Source organism: Ambystoma mexicanum, chromosome 1q (genome assembly GCF_040938575.1).
Source record: "Ambystoma mexicanum isolate Mex_15411 chromosome 1q, UKY_AmexF1_1, whole genome shotgun sequence".
NCBI classification, from domain to species: domain Eukaryota; kingdom Metazoa; phylum Chordata; class Amphibia; order Caudata; family Ambystomatidae; genus Ambystoma; species Ambystoma mexicanum.
This window is the reverse complement of record NC_090922.1, coordinates 1345019719-1345045184: the sequence shown is the minus strand read 5'-3', so window position 1 is coordinate 1345045184 and position 25466 is coordinate 1345019719. Positions and strand designations below refer to the sequence as shown.

The following is a 25466-nucleotide window of genomic DNA, read 5'->3' as shown; positions in this document are numbered from 1 at the left end:
GTATAAACAGTTCCTTGCACAGGGTAGGGGCGATTGTACTGCTGTAGCTGGAATAGGTTTCCCGGGAACTATCACTAGACAAGTTTATGCACACTGGGAGCAACTTTGCGAATGTAGTTAAGTCTGTATAGCATTAGTCGACGGTAGGAGCAACAATACTGAGGGGAGAGGCAGCTAGGTTGCTTTCAGCCTGTGACTTCAAGCAAATTTGTAAGGTTTGACAGGTGGGTACTGCGCAGGGGGATGAAAGATATTCCTTTCTGGGTGGCGGTGAGGCGGAGTACCAGGATAAATTGCAATACAGGCAAATAGCAGGCGTTGTTAGGCATATTAATAACAATGGATGGGGTGGAATGGGGACAATACATGCGCGTTCGATAGTGGTGTGAGGTCGTGTTATGACCGAAGTCGGGGACTTAGAGAGCATGGATAGGGACAGCTATACATTATTTTCTGAAGACAATCAAACATCAAAGTATCAGCAATACAGTAAGTTGAGCAGCGATAGGTTCAGTTAGAGCATGGTGGGGTTCATGTATGCTCGATAATGCGTTGGTGGCAATGGTAGTCACTCAGCGGATGTGGCGACTGCAATGGGCTAGTAAAAGTTATCTTTAGGTACGACCAAGGCATGAGGGCTAGGGGGTTTGGCAGACGGCAGTCAAGGCAAAAACAGGCAGAAAACAGGCGATGGCCTTGTTTCCTTGGAGGAAGTGGGCCGGCTACGCCTACCGGCGGCCAATCAGGGAGAAACAGGCCAAATGGCCAATCGGCAGATGGCAATGGCTGCTGGGGGCCTGGTTAGGCTCTGGAGGCTGGCAACAAAGAGCGGTCGGCCATCTTTGAACGTGTTAGGTACCTCGTGTACCTTAACGTGGAAGAAGGTGCAGCAACAGCATTTCCAGCTTTATCAGTCTGCCTTCCTCTACTCTGCGCCCTCTGCAACTAATACAGAACAGGACTGAGAGACTTGTCCTTGGCTCAAACCAAGGGACTGTATCTATCCAGATGATCAGAACAGAATAGGGTAACGCACACCTTATTTTTTGAAAAGATAATAGCTTCAATGAGATGGTAGGAGTTTTAAATATAAAAGGAGCAGGGGAGAAAAAACAACTGACACTGAAAGTCGTCCATCTAATTGCAACGGCTAAAGTCTACTCCATTGATGGACACTCCCGTCCCCTGCACACCCTTTGTACTGTTAATTACCAGTCAAGAATTCAAAGACCTGTAGTAATGCAGACTTTATCAATGTGCAAAATACCCTCTATCAATTTAATATCATAAATTCCATACAGTAGTTCTTTAATAAGTGCAACAGTTCAATAAATTATAATAAACAGAAGGCTCAACGCGTTTCGGGAATACATAACCCTTCATCAGGAGCAAATAGGCTTCAAATTCCATTATCATTCCAGAACCCTTTATGTTATCTGGGGACCACCCCGACTTCCTCTAGGTTCCAGGCCCTGTGCTTCTTCAGATTTGTACCAGACGCTGGTGTGCTGCTCTTGCAGGGCTCTCCAGACTTTGTATGGGTCCCAGACCCCTCTCTAAAGTTTAATCACATGCTGTACCCAGGCCTGGCTCACTTACCTGCCAGGTACTTGTTTTCATGTGACTGTCTTAGTCCTCCCCCGCCCCCAAGTACTGGTACGACTGAGATGGGGTTCTTCAGCCTTCCCCAACTGCCTCCTACGTTCTCTTCCATCTCCACCACCTACTACGGTAACCAAGTACCTTTTGTGGCATTACCGGCTTGCTCTGGCAGCTTCGCAGAACAGCTTCTTCCTCCCGTGGGCTTCCGCACATCTTCCAACGGTCTCTGCGTGTCCTTCCAGCGTTCCCAAGTCTATACCCTCTCAGAATGGTTTCAAGGCCCGACCATGCGGTCGGGATCCCGGTCTTCCCCCAGGCCTTGGCGAAGCTCTGTCAGCTTTTCCTGTTCTCCAATTTGACCGTGCAGCCGGCTCTCGGTTACTCCAAGGAGGTGCTGACAAGGTACACAGTCCTTCCCTTTTCATTGCTGGGGCTCTAGATGACTACCGCCTTTGTTGGTTCCGCGGCGGGCTTTTGTCTCCTTGCTGGTTGTTTTTCGTGTCAGTGGTTGTATGTACTGGGTAAGCATCACCCTTCCCCGTCCCAATATGATTTGTGTGGATGGGGTCTTCTACCCTACAAAGATAGACGTGTGTGGGACCACAGTGGTTTGAGCGGGGTGAGAGGAAAGAAGGGACAGAAATGGAGGAGGTGCATACCACGTTCTCCCAAGGTGACCGTCACTAGTCCCATAAAGGGCTTCCCTCCCCAATAAGATCTACCTGTCTAGTACCACCCCCAGGGGGACTATCGGATAGAGGCCACACCTCCCTGGCTTCATGGGAAGGAGCTCCCCCATGGGAGCAGTGACAATACCCTGGGATTTGTCACAAAACCAACCAGAATCTCCTGTAAATGCAGGGAGGCATAAAGGTAGCCATTGCGGTCGTTTTGTCTTGAAATAACAACTGTGTCTTGTGCAATGTTACAGAAAGTAAAGAGATTGATACAATGCCATCTGCAGGCAGCAAATCCTAGCCAAAAAAAGATTTTTCTCTGTGGTGAGTGACTTTGGGGGAAGAGTGCTGAGGTTGTACACTCACCCTGAAGGTCTGCACTATCCGGAGCATGTTAAACTGGTCGAGACGGAAGAACCCAGTGTGATGAATCTTTAGATGTCGTCACTTCTTCGCGGGGGAGCCTTCCCAAGAGGCCAGGGTGGTGCAGCCTTTACCCAGATAGTCCCCCTGGGGGTGATTCTCATGGGGAGAGACTTCCCCCTCTGGGGGGAAGGACGGTTATCTAGGGAGAATGCGGGATGCCTCACCCAGCACCCTATACATCCTCCTACCCCATGAACCACACTTCTTTATCACCTACCTCTATGTATGGCTGCCAGACTGAATTTCCAACATTCATGGAGACGAGCACGAGTAGGGACAATCCAACAAGGACTTCCTTGAGATGTACTGGGAGGAGGAGGTGTGGAGCACTGACGAGCACTTGGAGGACGTGACTGAGCGTCATCATTGTCAGTGGCCCTTCCAAATTAAGAAAAAGGAAGGACTTCCTCAATTGTCAATCCCTCCGAGGAGTAACCGAGAATGAGACAGCACGTTCAGTGCGAGGAGAGGAGGCTAATGACCAGGGCACACAGAGAGGCGTCCATAAGCAGTTCTGCCGCGACGGACCGGGCCAAAAGCTGGCAGAGCAGACGTCCAGGCGAGTGCAGGAGTCTCACAGAGCGATTGAAGGAAGACGTGCCACCTGCAAAGGACCAACAGCAGCAGAGTCGCTGCAGCACGCCAGAGAGCCAGGGAAGCCACGCAAGACCGAAACACACAGACTATCCCTAGACCATCCAGGAGATGCCCGGTCCAACCCTGAAGGTACGGTGGTTACCGGAACCGGTGGGAGTGCAAAAGGGTCACAGAGGCAACAGGAGGGCAACCAAAGAAAAGTTTCCCAATGCAGGGGAAAGAGGGACAGTCTCCATAATATATCAAAGGACACTAATAATCCCGCAGAACAAGGCATAGAAAAAACATGGTCTAGGACCCTCAAACAAAAAAGATGATCATCGCCAGTCATATTCCTCATGACAGTACATATTCTCTCTACCAGACCAAAAAAGAAGAAACGCGGATCTGGAACCCACACCCACAAAAGAAGAACACCATAAATCATCATCTTCGTGGCAGTACCTAGCAGGAGAGTGAACCCGGTCTGCCATACTGAATATGCAAAGAAAAGCCAGGGAAAGGGAGTCACTCCCTTGGTGCTGTGAACTGTTAAAGTGTATGAAGAACCAGAGGAAGGGAGTAATTCCTACTGGTGTTGTGAACTGTGAAGTAAGCATGAGAGCGGGCCAGGGGAACAGAGCGATTCCACTGGCATTGTGAAAACATTGAGAGCAAGATAACTGGAGAAGGGAGGCATTCTCCGGGAATCAAATTCTGAAGAAAACTATGGGCAATTTAAACGCAATTCAGACTTCAGTCCGGGTTGGTCCGACAGGATTTGGGAGGGTTAGAATGGAGGTCAAGAGCTAACATTATCTGACTTGTTTCAGGGCAACTCCCACCTATCGTTTGAGAAGATGAAGGCGAAATTTCAGTTAGACAAAAGGGAGAGGTACCGCTATGTACAGATCAGGCATTGGATCACACAGAAGGGAGACCGAGGGGCAGGGGCTACGTTGCCAACTGGGCTAGAGACAAAGATGAAGGAAGGTGTGGCTAGGAAAAGGGTCTCACATTTAAACAATTTTTGGAGGGGTCGACCTCAGGGGATAGACTTCCGTACATGGAACAATGGGACTGCGATGTGGGGGTTGCTATGGCAGCCAATGTATGAGATCAGATAAGGCGCTGGGCACACAAGGCATCTAGATGTGCTATAATAAAGGAAGCAGCATTTAAACTCTGCTTTAGATGGTACCTGACCCCGCCAAGGCTACATAGAATGCACCAGCAGTACTTGCCACTGTGTAGGAGGAATTGTGGGGAAATTGGGGCCCAGACCTGAAAGCCCAAGTGTATTGGAAAGAGATTCTAGGGCATTATCAAGAACATTACAGCTACCTCTCACCCCATTAGTTTTCCTTTTAGGAGCAACGGAGGAGGGGTCTATGCAGTTAGTGGGCCTTGGGCTAGTTTGCTCACACATCTGCTAACCGCAGCCAGAATGGTCATGATCCACCTGTGGAAGACTCCCAGAGGGTCCTGAAGTAGACTTTTGGTGGGTCAGTTTGTGGAGGGTGTTATCGATGGAAAAGGTATGCGCACTGTCCATGGGGTCTATATCTGAAAGTGTGTTCTCCGTTGCATTAATGGGTAAAAAAAGATCATCATTACCACAGGCCTTCCGTACTTCAGAGCTTTTCAATAGCATAGGGGCTTTCAGGCAACATCAGGGGCAATGTTTGGCTCCTTAGGGACTGGGGCAGCCTTAAACCACAAGGACTCATTTTACCATCATTCATACCACAATGTTGAGTTAAGTAGGCTTTCCTTGGTTGTGTTCCTTTTTTTAAATAACTTTTTTTATGTTTTTGAAACTCATAAAATGATAAGTTCCAAGAAGACTCAGAAGCAACAGCAATGAAGACTTTAATATGAACGCATGCAATATGTAGAACTATAAGCTCTTTTCACTATCTTTTTATGGAACTTGGCAATAAAGATAGTTTGCACATATAAAAATAAAACGAAAACTATGGGCAATAAGGGAGGTTGATGTTTGAACTGAGAGTACTGCGTTTTAACATTTCAACCTGGAACTTTGTTTTGTGCCTTGGAAAGGGAGTAATTCCCTCAGGTAAAGATCCCACCAAAGCCTTGGAAGGGAGATCGGTTGTCCAGAAGAAGGGACCATTCTTCTGGACCAAGAAGAACCTCTGAGTTTAGTTCGAAGTGTAAGGGACAGAGATAGGTTTTTGACACAGGTCGGTGGACTCTGATTTACATGGACACCCTGAGTGAATCCTTAGTATTTTATTTTAAGTAGGGAAACCCCTCTTAGAGTTCGAGAAAGGTAGGTTTTCTCTGGTATAATAAACGTTTAAGCCAACAACTATGACACCTGTGCGTTGGTCTCTGCCTTCTGCACCCTTACACCAGACCCAAAGGAACCATGCCACAAAAGCCCACTACTGATAAATTCAGAGGTACGGCCATGTACAGGCATGTGCATGATCTGTGGGGGAAGAAGCAATAGGCTGGCACCTAGAAGGATATCAGAGCAGCTGGGCATGTTAAGGTTAATTGGATTCCTTCATGTCACCCTCTCAAATTTCAGAATAGCTTCATACGAAACTATTACAAAAATTATATAAATTGATAAACAATCTAAAACTAGATTCTCCAATTACAATCATGATAAAATGCATGTATAAAAAAAATGACTTACTTTTAAGTGAAACTGCAAAACAGTGTAGAACATATACTATCCGTTAAAATAGTCATGTACTCATGAATTTAGTAATTTGATGCTAACATTTTGAAGAACAAGCATTCTGACAATTACGTTTTTTTAGTGTTGCTTCCAAGCCTGCAACAAACAGTAGATGCAGCCAAAACTACAGAAATAACAGAAGATTATTTACTGTGACAAAGCCAAAGACTTGGCCTGGCAACAAACCGATATAAAACCCTGTCCCTGGGTAGAATGGTTGATGAAGTAGATCTAGAAACAAGGTTGCTAAGAAAGTCCTTAGTAAAGCAGACCCCAATCTTTCTTTGTGCCCATGTGTATGTGTGAAGGACCATGTCTCAAACACTGCCTCGTAAATCTGATACTTGCCAGACATTCTCTTTTTCTTGCAGATGAACTGCAAAACCGGAAGAACAGGCTGACCAACAGCACCCTAACCTGAGAGAAACCAGAATACTACACAGCGACACGCACGCCAATCTGCAACAGAGCCACCAAGAGAGCAAGTGAGAGCTGCAGAGAAAGAGGACACAACCACGTGCAGCAATCTAAGAGGTGGCCAAGTCTCGATTGGATGTCCTGGCAAGGGCTCCTCCATAGCTCTGCTAAATCACCGGGAGAATACAGAGACAGGTTATCATTGGGGACAAATTCCCCTCAAGAAGAAAACCAGTTACCATAGAATCGATATGCCACATTACGTGGCAAAATCCCATGGAACTAGTGTGTGGGGCTTAAGACGTTTTGAAAGGTTTTCCCTGCGCGCGCACACATGTCCTGTCGTGGGGAGATAAAAGTGAATTAGAGGAAGTGAGCCAAACCCCGAGAGGGGAGGGCTACTTAAGGGGTGAAAGGAAAGTTTGGGGTGTACCAGGTGTGGTCGGCAGTGGAGGTGGAAGGTGGCCAAGAAATCAGAAGGACAGAGGGAGCGGCGGATCGTGGAAGAGATTGTCAGAGAAGGTGAGGTATTGGTCCAGGAGTGTTAGTGGTTCTGCAGAGTAAATGTGTGTGAATGTGAGATAAGTGTGCAATGAGGATAGATTATGGAGAAGACTGTTCCTGGGTGAAAATGTTAGTGGGTGAAAGGAGGGTGCATGTGCAGTGGTGGTGGTGAAAGGAGAGTAGTAGTGGTTGGAGGAGAGTAGTAGTGCTTGAAGGCAAGCAGTGGTAGTCAAAGAAGAGTAGTAGACGAGAGGGAGTAGCAGAAGGTTGTATGAGTGGTAGTGAGAAGGCGTAAGGAGCGAGGTAACATCCAAAAGTGGAGGCAGGAGACAAGAGGAGTTAAACATCAGAAGGAAAAGTTTAGTGGTGGAAGAGAAGGCAGAATAGAAGGGAAAGGTGAGATTGGGTGCGATTGATGTAGGTGAATTCTACAGAGCAACTGTAGGCACGATTCACTTTAGGAGAGTAGGGAAAGTGAGGAATTCCCCAGGAGAGTCAGTGAGCCTGTACTTACAGAAGCCATTGCTGGCATAAGAATAACCGAGACAGTACAGGTTGTTCTTTATTAACACTATCCCAAGGTTACAGATGCCTGGGATAGGGTGGAAAACCCTGGGGAGATGAGAGACTGGGACGACCCTAAGGCCCACAACAATAAAAACCCTTGCCCTTTCCTGGAGACTCAAAGTAATTTCTGTTACATTACACAATCTTTGGCACGTTTCTGAAATGTAGCATTACATTTTTAAAAAATGGGCAATAGTCAGATCCTCCTTATGTCATAGTAGTTCCAGCATAAAAGAAGAAAATTCACTAAAGATATGTGGGGCAAAACGGGTAGGGGTTCTTACTGTCTTGACAGTCCAAAAGTAAATTCAGCAAGTGGGAGGACATTCAAGCAGAACTTAAATATAAAGTGATTTTTTTTCTCCTGGGGATGTAAAAATCTAAAATATGACGCAAAGGGAGACTCTTAATGCATCAAATTACCTACAAATCTTTTCTGATGCATAGAATTAGTCATTTGTCTTACCATTTGCTACAATCCCAGAACTGCCTAAACATCGGCCACAAATGTACTTGTGGTTCGAGTTGCAAGATGGGCAAAACCAAGATTCCCTAGTAAACCTTAAACATGTTTAAACAATTGTACTAGGACCTCCAGGGTGGTCATTAAAATCCCAAATTGCCTCTTACAAAAGGCTCCCGACGATGAGGGATGACCTACACGTGTGACAAAGGAGGCAGCTCAGAGTTTTTCTAACAACTCAAATTCCTTTAGGCACCACTCTGTCCAGTCTTCCGCCTTTTAAGACTGCTGCGTTTTGGGGGATTTTACAGTTATCCAATCAATCTTGTAAACAGATCTACCAAGTAGACGCCAAGTCCCCACTGATTTAGGAGATGCTCACCCAGTCCCATTTTATTCATTGTGTTCGAGGACTTGTAGATTTTATTCTACTCATTTAAGTCCAAGACTGCTACGAATTCGTGAATGCAGAAAAAAATAAAAACACCTCGGGACCATCAACATTTGGCATATCATGTGTTTTGGAATATATCTCCCATCAGCCCTAGCCAGCACAGACAATGGTAAGGGATCATGGGAGTTGTACTCCAAAACATATACAGGGGTTGCAGACCGCCGGTATAAACAATCTGATGTCACGCACAAATCATTTCCTAAACAGACTAACCAACAACAGCTGAAGAATCTGTTTGCATGTTGAGGATATCATTGATGGCTGAATAACCCTGTGCAAACTATAAAAGTCCAGAGCCTCGTTGGACATGATGAACTGGTACAGATATTGTGTTCTACTGTAAAAAAGGTTTATGGCCAAAAGGCAATAAGGTATAATTGTCCTGTGATGGCCCACATGTCTGAGATATTGCTTATACCTTAGGAAGCAATCTACATTGTTGATATCCTGACTGGCTGGTGCTCATGGCGCCAATACCAGACGCCATAATGAAGAATATTACATCTGGCTTAGATACTACAGACAAGACTTAGACCCTCAACTTTCTAGGAGCGTCTTGGCATTTATGAAAAATGCCAGTATTTATAATTATTTTTATATCACTTTGAACTTGGTTAGGCGCTATTAAAAATAGAGACCTGGTAGGAAGCTTACAGATCTGTCATGCTCGGCAGGGATTGACGATTTGTAGAGCAAATGATAGTTAAAAGATGAGTAGATGATACCAGTTCTTAGAGGGGTCTCACCGACCATTTTATTTATAATGAATTTGACTTGAACAATTATTTTTAAACAACACTTGCTGCACTGATTTTGCTGTGTCATATCCCTGTAAATAACTGATGCTGATATAAGCAATTGAATTATACTCCATTTATCGACCATGGAAGAATGAAAGGTTTGTGTTGGCCAATTCACAACTTAAACCCGTGGCCTGTGTAGGGAAGGACTGGCCGCGAGGCCCTCCTCACCTGCAGTCTTCTCCCCAGGTGAGGACCATGACTCGGTGGCCGTCCCCTCATGCCACCCGGGCCCAGGTGGAGGAGGGGTCACCCGCCGACGACATTGCCCACACATATCCGTTCCCTGCATATACCAAAATTCAGTTAGGCCTAGAAGCCATCTTGTTTAGCAAACATGGCGTGAGTTCAGCACACTGTAACGAGGCCCCCACCTTTGGAGGGCCTTTCATGCATCTCTGCCGCCGCAGTAGCCCTGGTAGATCCGCTGCGAGCGCGTTCCCATGAGAAAGTCGGATATGAGCTAACCCGAGATGCTAACACTGCAACATTTTTATCCACAATGTAATATTGCACCCTGCATGACCTGGTCCGCGAGGCCGGGGTGACGGGGAAAAAAGCTGAAGCATCACTATCTGAAGAAAGTAGAAAATAATTCAAGTATTGGTATTAACGAACTACCTCGGTTTAAACAGATCCTGTAAACTGTGAATAAACCATAAAGATGTAACGTTACATGATACCACCCCAGGTCTGGACTAGTGCTGCTACAACCACAGAGAAAGATGTAGACCAAATGTACAGCCTTTATTTACTCATATATGTTTTCTTAATCACCTAAAGCAGCGAGCATCAATTTCTGTAGGCCATAACCTAGAACGACCTCGTGTAACGTTTAATGTACATAAAATAATCACATCATGTAGTAAATATAATGTTAGGTAACGAAAAGGTACTCGGACCGACTGTATTAAAGAAATGTGTAACGAAATGGAAATATATATGTGTGTTTAGATAACATCAAAATAAGGCGGAACATTATAAAAGTTCTGCATTCAAAAGTTAGCAACGCACGAGGAAAAAACCTTTGTGAGTATATGCAAGGCCATTCTCCCTCCCACCCTACCAAGCCTGCCAGATAAGGAAGCTAAGGCCTGTGCCGCGCTCCCTCACCTCCCCCAACCAAGCTGGAGCCGCTTCAGAGAGTCAGAGGCCCCGGTACCGCACCCAAGGCCACAGCCCACCACCTGTGTTATTTACAGCACGGTAATAAACCCACGTTTTGAATCCACTGATCTACCAGCACCCTCTCGTAAAGTCCACAACCCTCCCCCTAGACCACCCCAAGAACGACCCCCATCACTGGGACAAGACACAGAGACCCATTTATATAATAACTTCTAACGCGGCAGACAGGCATGTACCAGTCGGCTCAGGCCCCAGAACTCAGCCCCTCGACCTAAAATACCGGTCAATAGGACACAGGTAAATCTCACCCCAACCGACAATCACCGGACCTCTCAAGAGGTGCATTCCTCATGTGTTGCGTTTATTTTATAAGACAAACTGCCGAGCGATTTATTGATGAACTTAGATGTCGTTTCTTGAATAACTGCAGTGTGCATGGCCTAGGGCAAACGAGTCAGGAAAGGTATTCATCTTTGTCACAGGCTGCCCCAGCATACCAACACCGCTCGGATGACCTCAAGGTGGCTGCCAGGCCCAACCCAACCCACGAGGCTGACCAGTGACGTCCTCACGCCAAGACCAACCACGCTGCAGCAACACCTATAGTTAGTCGACGCCACCCAATCCCAATTAACTTGTGCCCCCTATAGTGTGTAGGTTCTGATGACGTTTTTTGTATTAGAAATACGCCTGTCTTTGCTATTGTCAGACAGAGCGCTCTCGGAGGTTGCAGAGTTCTTTGCATGCCCTATTCTTTGGATAAACTCCCACTTACGCTCACCCGCACTCTGTCTTGGCCTTATTCCCATTACGGGAGAGTCCCTTATTGTCTCTCATTGCGGGGAGGATCGTGCTGAAATTGGGGGCGCTTCCTTTCAGTGGTGACCCCGATAGCGTGATATCTCCAAATCATTTTTCCTAACTCCTTTCTAACGACCCCCTTGTGGCACGAGAATCTCCGGTCGAGAAGGGATACGCACGGTGAGCCGGCTCCGGGAGGCTGCCCGCCAACGGCGACCGGCACAATAAGAAGTGCGCACTCAATGAGAAAGGGTACGGGATCCCGATTGGAAAAAAATCCCCTTTGAGTGCCGCTCGCCGGAGCCAGGGGCTGACCGTTGAGTTACCGGTGACACCGCCTGGACGGACCCAGTTTCGGAGACTATCGGTTCAAGACGGGCACGTGAGTACTGAGTGCGAGCGATCGTAAAGGGGAAGGGAGGGGAAACGGTGAACAGGAGAACGGGGACAGGTAGAGAAGAATAATAACGGGGGTCTACTAAAGACGGGTCTTGAAACTTTCTTTATCTTTTCTTTGCATATGGCCATTAGGAGTAAGAAATAAGTGAAGTGGTAGAAGTGACGGAAACCTAGCTCCGAAAGGGGGTGGAAGGCGGCGCCGCATAGTGCTATCTAAACTAGTACTGGGAATATATGAAGAAGTAAGAAATAAGTTATTGGTGTCTAGCAAAAGGAGACACCGGGAATATTTTTTAGTGATTGCTACTCTCTCTATTTCTTTTTTTTCCATTCCACGGGGCAGGGGAAGAAAGCGAAAAGGGTATAAGATAAATATATTTGTAGAAGAACTATAAAATAGGGAGCACATTTTGAGGAGTGGGGACTAAGTAGTGGCACGTACAGACGTGAACATAGCAACCTTAGCAGAAAAACAGGGACAGCTGGCCAGGGAGGAAAGGGAGGAAATAAGACGAGGTGTGAGTGGAAAGGCATTGTGATGGGTGCGCGCACCGTGTGAGTGTTGGAGACGATCGGTTGACCGCGAGGTGGCGCCAGAGAGTGTTGACCATAACTAGTACTTGATCAGTTGCAAGCGGAATCACATGAGAGTGTATGGGAATGGGAGGGAGATGAGCTATGGTGAGTGCGAAAGGATTTGCGCAGTGAATAAACTTGGGTGATAATATTTGAGACGTCCGCTCTTGTCTGTGCCATAAAGGTATACATACACATATCTACACCTAACTAAAAGTAAAGAAGGTGGACACGGCTGTGTTAGTGATTTAGAGGATGGGGGCCGAAACTCCCTTGTCACATATTTGTAAGAGCTTACCGGGATACGCTGAACGAATAAATAAATATCACGATCAATGGGTAACAGAATTGAAGGGGGAGGGTCTGCCCCAGATTTGGCCCGAGGGAGGGTCTTTTGACAAAAGCGTTCTTGATATGGTACGAACATGCATTAGCCTCAAGTATAAGGGGAAACAATGGCAAAATAGGAAGGAGATATTAGACCTCTGGAGATTGTTTGAGGAGGTACCCCCACCCAAAGCTCCGGCACCAAATATTGATCTACCTTCCACCACAGATAATCCATTGATGATTCCAAGAGAGGAAAAGGAACAGCTAAGTACAACACAACCTGCGGAGGTGATTAGTTTGTACCCGATATTACCTAAACCAGCCCCCGCAGCAGGATACAGCGACCCTACGTATGTGCCTCCCCCCACAACTGGTACACCACAAAGACCAACAGCACCCCCGCCATACGAAAGCACCAGAGAGCGCGCCCAGGGAAGCACACAGAGGGTGGATATAGAGAAGCTAACGAGTGACTTAGAGTCGAGGCTTACTGTGGCAAGGGATGAACTCTCAAGAATAAAAGACATATGTGAGCGCACAGCGTGTGCCCCCACACAATCAGGACGCACGTCTAGAGCGTCGAGCGAAGGTAGACAGATTGAGGAAGGATGGAAAAAGGGGGAAATACTGTTCAGGATTGAGGAAGAGCCGACACGAATAATAGAGGTAGGAACAGTAGAAGGGAGCATTGGTGATGTATCACGAGAGAGAGGGATCAGAGAGGACTTGTTATGTGATGTCAGAGGAGGGTTGGATGACAGTGATAGGTTGAGTATGGCAGTGGGAGGGGAAAGCGAGGAAGTGGACGGTGCATGTTCGCTAGGGACTATAGACGACGAATGGATGGGACGACTAAGAAATAGGGTGGGGAAGATGGCGTCATTGGAGTCAGCAGCGACTAAGGAAAGGGAGGGTGCAACTGCAAAAGGGAAGTTACAACTTCCATTGATACACAGAGGGGGGGGGAGACCAAACTATATACCATGGGCTCAGATGGATAAGGCTAATTTAATGAAATTATTGCCCCAGCTGTCAGGAGGGGCGAGCAAGTGGATATATGCATTTGAGAAACATACCGCCGGCATACCGTTGGCAGTAGGCGATGTGAAAAGCCTACTAGTAACCGCAGTAGGAGATCAAGCGGACAGAGTATGGGCTAAGGCTGGTTTCCCGGCCGTGACGTTAGATTGTGATCGTCATGATGGGGCTTCCTTTAATACAGTACGAGCAAGGGTGTGGGACGCGCTGCGGGAGACATTCCCAGATACCCCTGATTTACAGTCGGTAATGCAATGTACAATGAATGACGGGGAGGATGCTATGGATTACATTCTCCGGGTGCAGGAGATGTGGAGAGCGGAGACGGGCACGCCCTGGCACCAATCCACATCTCTATTTTATTTTATCATTAAGAGAGGGCTCCCAAAAGAGGTGCAGAAGGCACTCGATAAGATAGCGGGCGTGGAGGCGAAGGGGTGGCCAGAGATCCAAAGTATAATAGTGCACCATTGCAAAAGGATCAAAGAGAGAGAGAGGGAAGTAGCACAGAAAAGGTTGGCAGACGAGGCAAAGTTGGTACAATCAAAACTAGTGAAGGTTGCAGCAGCGGTAGCAGGGCTCCCACTCATGAGGGAGGGAGAGGAAGGAGAGGAGGGGCAAATAGCAATACAAGGAAGAATAGCAGCAAATTGGGCAGGACAAGGACAACGACAGTGGACTGAGCAGGAGCAGAACGGAGGTCCAACGTGGCAAGAGTGGGCCCCAAGAGGGGGAAGAGGTGGGTACCGGGGCCGAAGAGGAGGACAAGGGTATGGAGGAATGGGAGGTAATGGGTGGCAGGGTCCCAGAGGTCCACAGGGGAGCTGCTGGAATTGTGGGAGATGGGGGCACTACTCAAGAGAGTGCAGGAGCAGACAAAACAACGGGTTCCAGGAGACAGAACAGTACGGTCACCCCCACCCAGGAAGCCCCTACGGCCTCCCCATGGGACAATACCAACAACCAGAAAATGTAGGACAAAGAAGTAACGCACAACTACACGGACATCAGTACAGGACACAAAACCACCCACAGAGTAATGACAATAGGCAATACACGCCAGGTAACACTTTCGCCACAGTAGCTAACGGAGCGCCTGCTCCCGCACCTTACAGCGGGGTGTCAGTAGTTTCGGGGAACATTTTTGATCAAGGGGGGGCAATGAGACACCCCGCATAGGACAGCCCACAGAGAGCACTTGCGTGTCCAGTACTATCTACGACCCACAATGCATCAGAGGAACCATTGATAGGAGCGCAGATAGGAGACAAGCAGTTCATATTCATGGTGGATTCGGGAGCGGAGAAATCATGCATTAGAGAGGGCCGGTTCCCGTTATCTAATAGAACGTTAGAGACGCAGGGGTTCTCTGGGGCTGTAATTGAAGTTCCTTACACAGAAGCATTGGATGTGACAGTGGGGGGTAAAACAGTGAAAGCACCCTTACTGTACTATGAACACTCTCCCATTAATTTGCTGGGGAGAGATCTCTTAAGCAAACTAAATATGACAATATCATTCACAGGGAGCGGTATCGTATGTTCGACGCCAGGCATATGCCCCCTCCGCATATTAGCAGTAATACACGGCCACACAATTATGCAAGAGATCAGAGGGTTACCAAGAAACGAGGAGATGTTTGTTGAGGGCATGAGAACATTGGCTCTCATAGTACCAGAACTAAAAAGGATGGATTGGAGGATTCCAGCCGAATTCCTCTTCCGCCCCATAGCAAGCCCCGACACTGCTCTCGGGTCAGTGATATCGTTGGATTTACACGCAGTACACGTGTCAGCAAACAGAATATGTGTGATTGGCGTTGACATGGAAGGATGTGAGTGGCGGACAGTACTGTGTACAAATGCAAATATCCCACTGAGGGAGCTCTCGGACGAGGAGCTATTTTCAGACACTGAGACAGATGGCGAAATAGTGATGGAACTAGCAATGCCGTGTGACATTATAGTTACAGCCAGAAAAACTCAAGTTGAATGAATGGCAGTAGTAGGAGCACCACATGCATTTTTTGATGACGACATGAGGTTAGTACCCACTAACATATGGACAAATGGCCCCCATGACGTGGGGTTATTACATGGGGTTCAGCCTGTGGTAATAAAACTGAAACCGGGAGCAATTATACCCCGGGTAAAACAATATCCATTGTCACGCGAAGCAGAAGAAGGGATCAGAGAGACACTAGATGCACTGCTAGCACAAGGAATAATAGTGCCCTCAAACTCCCCATGCAACACATGCATTTACCCGATTAAAAAGGCAAAGGGAGGTTCATGGAGGATGATACAGGATTTACGCCCACTCAATGATGTGATTCAGAAGGAGTTCCCTTTAGTCCCGAACCCATCAACAATACTGTGCAACATTCCGAAAACGGCATCCCACTTCACAGTTATTGACTTAAAAAATGCATTTTTCTCGATTCCCTTAGCAGAGGAGAGCAGGTACTTAACAGCGTTTACACTAGGGGGGAGGAGGTTCGAACACTGCAGACTACCACAAGGATATTGCGAGAGCCCAAGCATATTCAACAGGGTACTACATGAAGATCTGGGGAATTTGTCTGTAGAAAGCACAGTGATTCAGTACGTTGATGATTTATTGATCTGTGCACAAACTGAGGAAGAGTGTAGAAAGGACTCAATAACACTCCTGACATTATTGGCCAATAAAGGGTACAAGGTGGACAAGGGGAAGTTACAATACTGTCTGACAGAGGTCCTATACTTGGGACAGCTGATATCAAAGGATGGCAAGCGGATCATACCAGACAGGGCACAGGCAATTAGAGCAGTTGGGGAGCCCAAAACAGTAAAAGAGATGCAGAAATTTCTGGGTATGTGCAACTATTGCCGAGCATGGATATTGGATTATGCAGCATACACGAGGCCCTTGTTACAGGCACTAAAAGAGGCACAGCAGGAAAACAAACACATAGAATGGACAGAAGAGATGAACACAGCATTTGACTCACTAAAAGAGCTGATATCAAGCGCTCCAGTACTAGCAAATCCAGATTATGGGCGCGAATTCTTCTTATTTTCACACTGCAAAGGAACACTGATGACAGCAGTATTGACACAAAAGACATCGTTAGGGCACAAACCACTGGCTTACTATAGTGGCACCCTAGACGCAGTAATGCAAGGTCATTTCGCGTGCGAGCAATCTCTAGCTGCAGCCGCGTTCGCGATTGAGAAAAGTGCCACGATAGTGATGGGCTGTCCTGTGACACTGTTTGTGGAACACTCACTCTTTGCAATATTAGAGCGATCGAAGAGCACATTGACAACACAACGCGCCACAGCATATGAAATAATACTGTCCAGCGCAAACATCCACATAGTAAGATGTAAAACAGTGAACCCAGCCACATTCATCACAGAGGCGTGCACCGTAGAGGACATGCAAAACCACAACTGCGCTACGTTCACAGGTGACGAAGGTCAGGATCAAGTGATTTTTGAGAATGCCCTGAACGAGGGAGAGGTGTATTTCGTGGACGGGTCAGCATCAATAGATATGGAGACAGGAGAGAAACATGTGGGTATGGCAGTGGTACGATTAGAGGAAGATGAATACGAGACACTAGTGCAACACCGCCTCCCATCCCACTATTCAGCCCAAGCAGCAGAACTAATTGCGCTAATAGAAGCATTGCATGCCGCCAAGGGGTGCGCAGTGACAATATATACCGACTCAGCATACATGACAACCACAGTACACGGCGGGTTGGCACGGTGGGGGCGGAGAGGGTTCCGACGAGCAGATGGAACACCAGTTCAGCATGCAGAACTATTGAAAGAACTGATTGAGGCTCTGCAAGACCCCACGGCAGTGGCCATTGTAAAATGCCAAGCCCACACCACAAATACAGATTTTATATCTTTGGGGAACGCGGCAGCAGACGCCGCTGCCAAAGAAGCTTCGTATTTACAGAAAGGTGTAGTAGGAGAGTACATGTTGCACCACACAGCAAGCCAAGAGGTCCCCACAGGATACAACATGATGCCCACACAAGAAATAATAGAGCTGCAAGAGGGAGCTAGTGCAGAAGAAAAATTGCTGTGGACTAAAAGGGGATGCAGCAAATCGCCGACTGATTTGTTATGGCGACAAAAAAAGTTCAGGAAAAGCGGTAATGCCAGTCACATTGTTAGAAATAGCATTTCAACAACTACACTTTCCCGCACATAACGCAAAGCAACACATAATGGCAGAGATACAAGAAGATTGGTTTGCACCTTGCCTCCATGAACACGTCACAAGACTGACTTTAGAATGCACCACATGTCAGATTTACAACTCAGGTATGACACTGCACACACTGAGAGGAACGATACCCAAACCAAATGGCCCATTCAGAGAGCTCCACATTGATTATGTAGACATGGGAGAAAGATGTAACGGGGCTCGCTACATGATTGTGGTTGTATGTCCGTTTTCGAGATGGGTGGAGGCAGGCCCCTGTGCGCGCCCTGATGCGAAGGGCGCCGCGAAGTTCCTAGTGCGGGAAGTGTTCCCGCGCTGGGGGATTTGCGAAGTTATTCGCTCAGATAACGGCACGCATTTTGTTAATGAACTATTCAAGGAAGTGACTACCCTATTGGGAATAAAGCACAAATTATGTTCGATTTATCATCCTCAAAGTAATGGCGTAGTGGAAAAGATGAACGGTCTGTTAAAAAGCAGATTGTCAAAACTGTGTTTTTCCCTTAAAAAGACCTGGATGTACTGCCTGCCTTTGGCCTTGTTCGAGTTACGAAATCAGCCAAGTAAAGACCACCACTTGTCCCCGCATGAGATCGTCACGGGAAGGAGAATGCACACAGCGCATTCACCTCTCCGTGAACGTTCTGATGCACACAGAAGTGCAGCGATATTAGGAGAAGAGTTCACAGAGTACTTGAGAAAACTGACACGGGCAGCGCGCGTAATTGCAAAGCAACTAGCCCCCCCCTCTACAAGGGAGGAGGGGAACACAACAGAAACAGAGACAATGCCTGAAAAACCATTACAACTAATGCCTGGTGACCTTATATATGTCCGAAGTTTTGTGCGAAGGTGGAATGCACCACGTTTCCATGGCCCTTATGAGGTAGTGTTTTGCACACCCACAGCAGTAAAGGTAAAGGGCCTACGATACTGGGTGCATTTGACAGACGTACGCAGAGCTTATAGCGCCGTGGAAGGTGAGGTACAGGACGAGGCACAGACAACTGCGGACAATGAAGTTGTGCAGAATGGATGATGGGAATTTTGTGTGCATTAAGTGATGAACACTGAACGCGAGCGGCGCACGACATTTGTACTGAAATAAACCTGTGTATATAAATATATATATAATTTTTTACAACTTTTGAAGGTTTTTGTGGTCCTTTTTGGGTTTTGGAGAAGTTTTCTTTTTCTTTTTTTTCTCTCTCTCTCTCTCTCTCTCGACTTCTCTTTATGTATGAAATAATGTACTGATAGTAATATTTGTAAAGTTACCTTGTCTGTGGACATACCCCCTCCCTCACCCACTCCCATACTTTGCCGAAAAAAATTTTTTTTCACAACGTTCTAAATGTTTACATGCTTGTACTTAATGCACTTTTATGTCTCAAACAGGATTTACTATGGCATCGAATGGGCAGCCTGCAACTAATAGATTTGTTAGATTTAGAGAAATGTTAGTAGATAGATTGACATATTCATATGAATGCGGTTTATCAATGTGTGTTATTGTGTTCTTCATCTCAATATTTTGCCTAATGACACATTGGGTCATAGCGTTCATCTCTACTGAGATGAACGAGGGGGGAGGGGGGAGTAACACCACCCTTGCCCCTGGCACGAATTCAATTACAAATATGAATATTAAAGAAGGTGATTTTTTGATCTGGGATGGATCCCGCCTTGTGTGGGGCTACTATACTGCACCACCCACTGCTGCCCTGTCACGATCAAAAGATAAAGATATGGAAAATGACACAATGTCCCTACCTGAAATATATAACAGCCCCACTACCCTTCCCGCCCCGATACAAAACAGCGACCTGTTGTTTATTGAGGAAAATGGAAAAGTAATTACAATGACAGAACACAAGTCCCTATATGAAGAATTGGAAAAGGGGGGAGGGAATGAGAAAGGGGGGCCTATTCTTTCACCTATCGAAACTATAAGGTATAGGAGGGGGGAGAGAAGTAGGCGAAGAAGAGAGACAAGCAGGAGGGGGTATGATGAGTATTATGGGTTAGGATTAGACAAGATGGAAGACCCACGACACCCCCACCAAGCAAATAAATGGTATGCAGATATGAGTACAACAGCTAAACAGACAACTAATGAAAGCTGCTATGTCTGTTCGCTCATCCCCCACGCATCAGGTACACCCAAAGTGTTGTTGCCAAGAGAATTGCCCATTGTGGATGCCCAATGTCTCCTTCATCTCACACTGTGTGGAATAAAGAACACCTTTCAAGCACACGATGTCTCTTTCAAAATAATACAGGACAACAAAACGTGCTATTCAAAAGCGTCTGGAGTGGTCTGTCCTAAAGAACCTTTCTTTGCAATACAAGGGACGCTGTTTTCAGAAAACAAATGGAGAGATGAAGAAGTACTGTGCAAAGCGGAAGCACTGAGAGGTGTCCAACCAGACAAGCTGCGATGGATGGAAACAACGTGCTTACCAATATGGAAAGAACACATCTCTAAACTAACATGGGTAACAGCGATGGAGAAACCCTTCAAGCTACAAAGTGAAATACAAAACGAACTATGTTTCAAGGGAGAAGGAAAAGTGGCAATGGGAACGAACAAAAACTGTAACAAAACTCTCACCATCCCAGACATGAAAAAAGGAACAGCAGCACTAATGGACACATACTGGGTATGCGGGAATCAGGCTTACTTGCACCTTCCCCAGGCATGGAGTGGCAGCTGCTCAATGGCCACTTTGCATTCGGCCCTAATGGTGATTCCAGAAAGCCACGTCGACAAAAATAAAAAGACGCAAGGAAACATGAACAAGGACGAGACGTCTCCCACTGCCGAAGCACACCTCTATGTCCTGTCCTCCGGAGGGAAAGAAAAGGAGCTATCACGGAACAAGCGAGCATCAAACTACATATCACAAGCGTCATCCGATTTATTGGCACAGATCCCAGACAGGTATCGCCTGTTCAGCTCCGTGGAAACATTTTTTGCCTCACTGGTTTCAAGTGTCCAAGCAAGAGCAAATGCAAAATGGCTTCAGATCACACGGTGGGAACTGATTCAGCTGGCCAATGACACTGAAGAAGGGTTCAACATAATAAAGGTGGAACTACGAGCTCTGCGACTAATGACCATGCAGAACAGGTATGTTCTGGACCTGCTAACAGCAATCGATGGAGGTGTTTGCCGAAAAATAGGAAGTGCGTGCTGCACGTTCGTACCTTCTGAAGACGCAGAAAATGGGTCCCTGTCCCACGTCATTGAAGCAGTCCATAACCTGGGAGAGAAAATGAAGCTGGAAGGTGGGGCTGAAGACAGCTCATGGTTCGACAATATCTTCTCCTGGGTTCCCTCCTGGCTTGGAATGACGATGAAATTATTGATACCAGTTGCGGTGGTCCTCCTCGTGGTGTTCTGCCTGTGCCAGGTGGGCCTTCGATGTTGTGCTAACGCAGTCCCTAACGGTGCGATGATGATGGTGACAATGGGCAACTCTGGTGGTACAATTAAGGCGACACAAGAAGTACATGTACAGACAGGACCAGATAACACTCCCAGATACCAGTTAGTGCCTATGTGCCGTGATAAGTACATAGTAGATAAACTATGGCACACCACTATCAAAGAACCCCGAGATGTGGAACTGGAATGGTATGAGGAGGTCTGGGTAGACTTGGAAGGGACGGGTGACTGTATATATTTAACATGTACCCCAGATGAGTATGCTAGAAGAGGTGAGAACTTGAGGGGGGTATGCAGAGCCTGGATGCCTAGAAAAGGAACACCTGCATGGGATGACGCAGTGATAGAGGAGCAAGAATGTAGAAGATTAGAAGAGCTAAAGAATTCGTTACTTTAGTAACGAAAGGGGGGAAATGTAGGGAAGGACTGGCCGCGAGGCCCTCCTCACCTGCAGTCTTCTCCCCAGGTGAGGACCATGACTCGGTGGCCGTCCCCTCATGCCACCCGGGCCCAGGTGGAGGAGGGGTCACCCGCCGACGACATTGCCCACACATATCCGTTCCCTGCATATACCAAAATTCAGTTAGGCCTAGAAGCCATCTTGTTTAGCAAACATGGCGTGAGTTCAGCACACTGTAACGAGGCCCCCACCTTTGGAGGGCCTTTCATGCATCTCTGCCGCCGCAGTAGCCCTGGTAGATCCGCTGCGAGCGCGTTCCCATGAGAAAGTCGGATATGAGCTAACCCGAGATGCTAACACTGCAACATTTTTATCCACAATGTAATATTGCACCCTGCATGACCTGGTCCGCGAGGCCGGGGTGACGGGGAAAAAAGCTGAAGCATCACTATCTGAAGAAAGTAGAAAATAATTCAAGTATTGGTATTAACGAACTACCTCGGTTTAAACAGATCCTGTAAACTGTGAATAAACCATAAAGATGTAACGTTACATGATACCACCCCAGGTCTGGACTAGTGCTGCTACAACCACAGAGAAAGATGTAGACCAAATGTACAGCCTTTATTTACTCATATATGTTTTCTTAATCACCTAAAGCAGCGAGCATCAATTTCTGTAGGCCATAACCTAGAACGACCTCGTGTAACGTTTAATGTACATAAAATAATCACATCATGTAGTAAATATAATGTTAGGTAACGAAAAGGTACTCGGACCGACTGTATTAAAGAAATGTGTAACGAAATGGAAATATATATGTGTTTAAATAACATCAAAATAAGGCGGAACATTATAAAAGTTCTGCATTCAAAAGTTAGCAACGCACGAGGAAAAAACCTTTGTGAGTATATGCAAGGCCATTCTCCCTCCCACCCTACCAAGCCTGCCAGATAAGGAAGCTAAGGCCTGTGCCGCGCTCCCTCACCTCCCCCAACCAAGCTGGAGCCGCTTCAGAGAGTCAGAGGCCCCGGTACCGCACCCAAGGCCACAGCCCACCACCTGTGTTATTTACAGCACGGTAATAAACCCACGTTTTGAATCCACTGATCTACCAGCACCCTCTCGTAAAGTCCACAACCCTCCCCCTAGACCACCCCAAGAACGACCCCCATCACTGGGACAAGACACAGAGACCCATTTATATAATAACTTCTAACGCGGCAGACAGGCATGTACCAGTCGGCTCAGGCCCCAGAACTCAGCCCCTCGACCTAAAATACCGGTCAATAGGACACAGGTAAATCTCACCCCAACCGACAATCACCGGACCTCTCAAGAGGTGCATTCCTCATGTGTTGCGTTTATTTTATAAGACAAACTGCCGAGCGATTTATTGATGAACTTAGATGTCGTTTCTTGAATAACTGCAGTGTGCATGGCCTAGGGCAAACGAGTCAGGAAAGGTATTCATCTTTGTCACAGGCTGCCCCAGCATACCAACACCGCTCGGATGACCTCAAGCTGGCCTGCCAGGCCCAACCCAACCCACGAGGCTGACCAGTGACGTCCTCACGCCAAGACCAACCACGCTGCAGCAACACCTATAGTTAGTCGACGCCACCCAATCCCAATTAACTTGTGCCCCCTATAGTGTGTAGGTTCTGATGACGTTTTTTGTATTAGAAATACGCCTGTCTTTGCTATTGTCAGACAGAGCGCTCTCGGAGGTTGCAGAGTTCTTTGCATGCCCTATTCTTTGGATAAACTCCCACTTACGCTCACCCGCACTCTGTCTTGGCCTTATTCCCATTACGGGAGAGTCCCTTATTGTCTCTCATTGCGGGGAGGATCGTGCTGAAATTGGGGGCGCTTCCTTTCACCTGCATGGTGAAAACAATCACATCGGTAAGTTCAGAACTCACAGAGGTACAAGAATGGTGGATTAGGACAGTGGAGCTAGAATTGCAAATGTTTCAGGAAATCTAAAATTATCATGGACAACAAGCTTGTAACAGCCAACTTACCCAAGTGTTTGATAAATGCCATCTATAAAATGACCAAAACAAGTAGAAAAGACACTTACAACTGCAAATTCATCACGGTCCAGAAGGCCATCGTGGTCTATATCACTTAGTTCCCAAACCTAACAGAAAAAAAACACATTTGACTTAGAATATAAACAAGTGCCTGTAAATACACATTTCACAGTTTCAAATGATTGAAGAATGCAGGTTTACTTTCCCTTTAACATATGGTGTTAAAGGGAACTCAAAAACGGGAATAGATACACAAATACACAGGAATACATACACATACAATGGAATATATACACACAACAGAAGACTTTGAGCATTAGCCTTTTCCGACAGAGGCTACTAGTCACTGGAAACGTGCATTGGGCAATTTACTTTTCTAGTGAAATTAGTTATTTTAAACCCGAACCAGATACACCAGGTCCAAGTCTGCAAATCACACTGAGCTGCTTTTCTTTTCCAAGTTGCAGCTTGGAACCTGCTAGAAAATGAAAGTTGATTACATGTGGCAGTGATTGTATGAATTATGCATAAGACGGTCAACATCTTATAATCCAAACTGAATAAAATTGACAAAGCCACATGTACTGTGGGCAAAAGTGTTACCTCACACTGTGATGCGGGATATGCAGTTGTTTTCTTCAAGAAGGAAAACAATGTGTGTTGCCAAACAAGCAAGGAGACGGGACCAAGCTAGGATGTTCACTTCCAAGAGGACAACAATGGAGGACACATTTTAGCAGCGCACTCAGACTGATCCTTGGAAGAAAAAAAAAACTGTCCAAAATCCATCGGATAGTCCTTGAACAAAAGCCTTTTTTTCATAAAACTAGGCTGAAATACCGGATTGTTGTAATGCAAAACTTAACTTGGGGACAAGTAATGATCATCTTTATGAGGGGACGTATCTTTCGAAAATGGAATGCAATATTTAAGAACTCTCCTCAAATCCACATGGAGTTCAGAAGTAAAGGTTTGCCTCCTGTTAATTAAGTGAAGGTCTGTCACTGGATTTCTGAAGACATTAGAAGTTAGCATCAAAGATGGAAACATGAAACCATCAATGAAAAAAGTGTGTGAAATTTGGGAATCTAAAGTACCCAATCTTCACAACAGGGCACATGCACGTGACTGAATGCTTTTTCTGGAAGGATTTGTAAGTAGCATGCTGTTACGTTGGGGTTATGGAACACAGTAACAAATACATTAAAAAGTACTACTAAATTAGAGAAAAGGGCGTCATCCACAGATGACCTACATGTTTTTCTAATATTTGCCAAGGACATTAAGAACCACCTCCCGCTGAATGAATAATTAGCCAGAAAACACAACCTGCTTTCCATACATCCTACAATTTACAAAACAGCTGTCCTCTTCTGCAAACCCACCCATCGAGCTCAGCCCAAATGCGCATAGATCTCATCTATGGTGGGCTGTTCTGCTTAAAGCAAATCAATGTTATGCCCATGCACACACAAATAGTGTTTATCTAAAGATGAACTGCACTTTGAATACAACATTCCTGGACCATACAGAGCACTGTCTGCAATCACATGAACGAAATTAGTGTTCTTGCGAATACAATAGCTGTATTCTGAAAGCAAAACCATAGTTTTTTTGGTCACAGTACAGCCAACCTCAGATGAAATCTCACCAAAAGCTAAAGAGGGGGCAACAGGAGAACTCTTATACAAATTCCTTGCGATTAATGAGGATGGTGATCGGGACTGCTAGTGCATTATTATTTCGCCCACACGATCAAACAAATTCCACAGTATTAATCGTAGGAATACAATATAGCCACGAAAAACATTACCATTGTACCCGAGTCATACTTTCTTGTGCTACTCTTTCTCAGAGGTGTATTTAGTTTTA

General features: G+C 46.3%; 1 protein-coding gene across 2 annotated transcripts in view; it reads right to left on the bottom strand.

Annotated features, from left to right (window-relative positions):
* The window catches only part of EPS15 (epidermal growth factor receptor pathway substrate 15), a 1698287-nt gene that overhangs the window by 1258581 nt on the left and 414240 nt on the right, over positions 1-25466 (bottom strand). For both annotated transcript variants that reach the window (XM_069642214.1, XM_069642213.1), the window contains exon 8: positions 23642-23701. In XM_069642214.1, coding sequence (XP_069498315.1) covers positions 23642-23701 — 60 coding nt within the window. The remainder of the gene's footprint in view (positions 1-23641; positions 23702-25466) is intronic.